The sequence below is a fragment of the Loxodonta africana genome, chromosome 18 (assembly GCF_030014295.1).
Source record: "Loxodonta africana isolate mLoxAfr1 chromosome 18, mLoxAfr1.hap2, whole genome shotgun sequence".
In the NCBI taxonomy this organism is placed as follows: Eukaryota; Metazoa; Chordata; class Mammalia; order Proboscidea; family Elephantidae; genus Loxodonta; species Loxodonta africana.
In genome coordinates, this window is record NC_087359.1 from 65,058,319 (window position 1) to 65,064,353 (window position 6,035).

General features: G+C 42.2%; 1 protein-coding gene across 1 annotated transcript; it reads left to right on the forward strand.

The window, feature by feature from the left end:
- The first annotated feature begins 4,983 nt into the window (after window positions 1-4,983).
- LOC100667903 (olfactory receptor 1P1-like) lies at window positions 4,984-6,008 on the forward strand. Its single transcript, XM_010596499.3, is given in 1 exon segment — window positions 4,984-6,008. A coding segment is annotated over 1 exon segment (954 nt). The 3' UTR covers window positions 5,938-6,008.
- Window positions 6,009-6,035: the final 27 nt, after the last annotated feature.

The window sequence follows — 6,035 nt, forward strand, 5'->3', positions numbered from 1 at the left end:
AAATAGGATCTACCCTAGGAGCCCTAATACAGGGCATAAACAGAATACAAAACATTGCCAAAAATGATGAAGAGAAACCAGATAACTGGGAGCTCCTAAAAATCAAACACCTATGCTCATCTAAAGACTTCACCAAAAGAGTAAAAAGACCACCTACAGACTGGGAAAGAATATTCAGCTATGACATCTCAGACCAGCGCCTGATCTCTAAAATCTACATGATTCTGTCAAAACTCAACCACAAAAAGACAAACAACCCAATCAAGAAGTGGGCAAAGGATATGAACACACATTTCACTAAGGAAGATATTCAGGCAGCCAACAGATACATGAGAAAATGCTCTCGATCATTAGTCATTAGAGAAATGCAAATTAAAACTACGATGAGATTCCATCTGACACCAACTAGACTGGCATTAATTCAAAAAACACAAAATAATAAATGTTGGAGAGGATGCGGAGAGACTGGAACTCTCATACACTGCTGGTGGGGTTGTAAAATGGTACAACCACTTTGGAAATCTATCTGGCGTTATCTTAAACAGTTAGAAATAGAACTACCATACAACCCAGAAATCCCACTCCTCGGAATATACCCTAAAAATACAAGACCCTTCACACAAACAGATATATGCACACCCATGTTTATTGCAGCTCTGTTTACAATAGCAAAAAGCTGGAAGCAAACAAGATGTCCATCAACGGACGAATGGGTAAATAAATTGTGGTATATTCACACAATGGAATACTACGCATCGATAAAGAACAGTGACGAATCTCTGAAACACTTCATAACATGGAGGAATCTGGAAGGCATTATGCTGAGCGAAATGAGTCAGTTGCAAAAGGACAAATATTGTATAAGACCACTATTATAAGATCTTGAGAAATAGAAAAAACGGAAAAGAACACATACTTTTGTGGTTACAAAGGGGGGAGGGAGGGAGGGAGGGAGGGAGAGGGCTTTTTATTGATCAATCTGTAGATGGGAACTGCTTTGGGTGAAGGGAAAGACAACACTCAAAACATGGAAGGTCAGCCTAATTGGACAGGATTAAAAGTAAAGAGGTTTCCGAGATAAAATGAAAGCTTCAAAGGATAGCGAAGCAGGGGCTGGGGTCTGGGGAACTTGGTCTGAGAGAACTTCTAAATCAATGGGCAAAACAATTCTATTATGAAAACACTCTGCATCCCACTTTGAATTGTGCCACCTGGGGTCCTAAATGCCAACAAGCAGCCATCTAAAATACATTAATTGGTCTCAACCCACCGGGAGCAAAGGCAAAGGAAGAACACCAAGGTCACACGACAACTAAGAACCCAAGAGACAGAAAGGGCCACTTGAACCAGAGACCTACAATATCCTGAGACCAGAAGAACTAGTTGGTGCCCGGCCACAATCGATGTCTGCCCAGTCAGGGAACACAACAGACAACTCCTGAGGGAGCAGGAGACCAATGGGATGCAGACCCCAAATTCTCATTAAAAGACCACACCTAATGGTATGATTGCGACTAGAGGAATCCCAGAGACAATGCTCCCCAGAACTTCTGATGGCACAGGACAGGAACCATCCCCGAAGACAAATCATCAGGCATGAAAAGGACTGGTCAGTGGGGGGGAGAGAGATACTGATGAAGAGTGAGCTAATTAAATCAGGTGGACACAGGAGAGTGTGTTGGCAACTCTTGACTGGAGGGGGGATGGGAAGATAGAGAGAGAGGGAAGAAGGTAAAATTGGCACGAAACGAGAGACTGTAAGGGCTGACTCAATAGGGGGAGAGCAAGTGGGAGAAGGGAGTAAGATGTATGTAAACCTACATGTGACAGACTGATTGGAATGGTAAATGTTCACTTGAAGCTTAATAAAAATTTAAAAAAAAAAAGAGAACATGTACTGGGAAAAATTTTTTGGCAACAACATTTGACAAGGATCTAATCTCTAAAATATATAGAAAACTTCAATAACTCAACACAAAAAGACAAACAATCCAATTTAAAAATGGGCAAAGGACATAAACACTTCACCAAAGAGGACATTCAAACTGCTAACAAACACATGAAAAGATGCTTGTGATCATTAGCCGTCAGAGAGATGCAAATCAAAACTACCCTGAGATACCATCTCACCCTTGCAAAAATGGCACTGATAAAAAAAAAAGAAAGCAACAAATGCTGATGAGATTGTGGGGGGATTGGAACACTTATATACAGCTTGTGGGACTGTAAAATGGTACAGCCACTATAGAAAACAGTATGATGCTTCCCCAGAAAGCAAGAAATAGAAATACCTTATGATCCAGAAATCCACTCCTAGGTATATATCCTAGAGATACAAGAGCAGTAACACAAATAGACATTTGCACACCCATGTTCATTGCAGCATTAGTCACCACAGCAAAAAGGTGGGAACAACCTAAGCATCCATCAACTGCTGAATGGATAAGCAAATTGTGGCACATACATACAATGAATACTGCACAATGAAAAAGAGTAATGATGAGTCTGGAAGCATAACATGGATGAATACGGAGGGTATTATACTGAGTGAAATAAGTCAAACACAAAAGGACAAATATTGCATGATACCATTATTATAAAAAGTCAAGAAAGCAACGTTCTTTGGTAGTTACCAGGGATGGAAGAGGGTGGGAGAGGGAATCAATTACTAGATAGCAGGCACATGTTAACTCTGGTGATGGGAAAGGCAATATACAATATGGAGGAAATCAGCATAACTTAAGCAAGAAAAACGAAGACACTGAGAGGTACACAAGAATAAAAGATAACTACAGTAAATGCTTTAACATATACAACATTGCAACAACAGCAAAAAATATGTGACTGGTTACATAGATATATATGCTATATGAGTGTGGGAAGACATATGAGAGTACATGTGCATACATATATCGGTATATTTGTGGGCATATGTATATACATGCTTTTACATGCTGCATATATACTCATATGTAGAATAAAGTCCATAGGGAACACAGTTATGGATACTTTCTAGACATATTCAAACACCTCGTGGGATTGATTTGCTGGCTTTGAAGGCTCAGGACCATAGTCTTGGGGACAATTAGGTCAACAGGCATAACTTTGTTCATAAAGATAATGTTTTACATCCTAGTTTGCTGAGTAGCATATGGGGTCTTAAAAGCTTTTGAGTGGCCATCTAAGATACAGCTATTGGTCTCTTCCTATCTGGAGCAAAGGAGAGTGAAGGAAACCAAAGACTCAAGGAAAAAATTAGTCCACAGAACTAATGGCCCACGTGAACCACAGCCTCTTCTAGCTTGAGACCAGAACTAGATAGTGCCTGGCTACCACTACCAACCATTCTGACCAGGGACACAATAGATGGTCCAGGTTAGAATGGGAGAAAAATATAGAACAAAACAAATTCATGAAAAAGACCAGACTTAACTGGACTGATAGAGATTAGAGGAACCCTCGAGACTATCATCCTAAAATACTCTTTAAACCTGGAACTGAAGCCATTCCTGGAGGTCACCTTTCAGTCGAATAATGGATTAGCCTATAAATAAACAATAACACCTTTGAGGAATGTGCTTCTTTAAACAATCAATTATGCAAGACCAAATGGTCAATATTTACCCAAAAGCAAAGATGAGAAAGCAAGGAGAAGTAGGAAAACTGGATGGATGAAAATGGTCAGGCTGGGTGGAAATGCTGAGTGTGCCGACACTTTGCAGGAATTGTAACCAGTTGTCATGGGTTGAATTATGTTCCACCCCCCCCAAATACGTGTATCAATTTGGCTGGGCTGTGATTCCCAGTATTGTGCGGCTTTCTTGCATGTTGTAAACCCTGCCTCTATGAAGTTAATGAGGGAGGACGGGCAGAAGTTGTGTTATGAGACAGAACTCAATCTACAAGATTGGATTGTGTGTTGAGGCCATCTCTTGAGATATAAAAGAAAGGAGCGAGCAGAGAGACAGGGGGACCTCATACCACCAAGAAAGCAGCACCAGGAGCAGGGGTCCCTGCGCCTGAGAAGCTCATCGACCAGGGGAAGATTGAGGACAAGGACCTTCCTCCAGAGCCAACAGAGAGAGAAAACCTTCCCTGGAACAAACACCGTAAATTTGGACTTTTAACCTACTAGACTGTGAGAAAATAAATTTCTCTTTGTTAAAGCCATCCACCTGTGGTATTTCTGTTATGGCAGCACTAGATAATTAAGTCATCAATGCCCAGGACAATTTGTCTATGAATTGCTGAATGGAAATCTAATTTGCTGCGTAAGCTTTCACCTAAAACACAATAAAATATTAAAAAAAAAAAAAAAATCCTTTAACAGCATTCCACCCTGCAAAGGAGAAGGTCATGTCTCTTCAGCTAGGTGCACAAGGTCTCTCACACCCTGAACCCTGCCTAGCTCTCCAAACTCACTTTCCCAAAAAAACAAAAATTTATAGACAAAATATTGTGGAATTTCAATACAGGGAAAATAGCCATTTGAGTGGAGAACCCTGAATCACAAATTTCATAGGGTTTTAATACAGACAGTTATATCCACCCCATTAGATTGAAATTCTCAGAGGTTAAGGACTATCATGGTTTTATTTACTTAACACTGTGCCAGGCTCACAGTTGGTGCTTAATATCTGTAGAATGAATGAATGAATGAAATTATCTTGAGTCTGAAAGGAGTGCGTAAAAAGAAATTACGACTAAAGAAATTTGGGACAGAAAGGCATATAGAGAAATCAAACAAGGAATTTATTTTAATTTTTTTTAAGATGTGTCTCCCATAGTGCCTAGCATAGTGTATTTAGTTTCAATAAAAGTTTACAGTGCACATACCAGGTGGTCAGTACAAAGGCATTAAGGTCATTCTTTCTTCCTTTTTTGCCTAGAGTTCAGACATGCTCACCAATTATCTAGAATGAAATATGTTTAGAGAATTTTTATGTGTCCCACTCGAGGTTTCTTACTCTGACCTCCAAGCACATGGCAGGAGGGAATCAGACCAACATCTTTGAGTTCCTCCTCTGGGGACTCTCAGAACGGCCAGAGCAGCAGCGCATCCTCTTCCTGCTGTTCCTGTGGATGTACGTGGTCACCTTTGCTGGGACCCTGCTCATTGTCCTGGCCATTGGCACTGACACAGTCCTCCACAACCCCGTGTACTTCTTCCTGGCCAGCTTGTCCTGTGCAGACATCCTTTTCATCTCTACCACCGTGCCTAAGGCCCTGGTGAACATCCAAACCCAGAGCAGGTCCATCTCCTATGCAGGGTGCATGGCTCAGCTCTACTTCTTTTTGACCTTTGGAGACATGGACATCTTTCTCTTGGCGACAATGGCCTATGACCGCTAAGTGGCCATTTGCCACCCTCTCCACTACACAATAATCATGAGCTCCTGGCGCTGCACCCTCCTAGTGACTGTCTGCTGGATCCTGACGAATCTTGTTGCCATGACCCACACCTTCCTCATATTTCGACTTCCCTTCTGCTCTAAGAAGGTCATTCCTGACTTCTTCTGTGATCTGGGACCCCTGATGAAGGTGTCTTGCTCTGATACTCAGGTCAATGAGCTTGTGCTCCTCTTCTTGGGGGGAGCAGTCATTTTAATCCCCTTTATGCTCATCCTGGTCTCCTACATCCATATTGTTTCAGCCATCCTCCGAGTCCCCTCTGCCCAGGGAAGGTGCAGAGCCTTCTCTACCTGTGGTTCCCACCTTGCTGTTGTTGCTCTGTTCTTTGGGACGGTGATCAGGGCTTATCTCTGCCCCTCATCCTCTTCCTCCAATTCAGTAGAGGAGGACACAGCAGCCGCTGTCATGTACACAGTGGTGACTCCCCTGCTGAACCCCTTCATTTACAGCCTGAGGAGCAAGGACATGAAGGGTGCACTGAGAAGACTTCTTAGGGGCAAAGCCTTCTTCTCGTTGGGCCAGTGACTACTGAAGAGAAACTGCAGGTGTCCTTCATGCTATCCAGTGAGGGACTTCACAGAAATTTCTACCCCACTTGTGCCCATCACCACTCCTCCTGACTC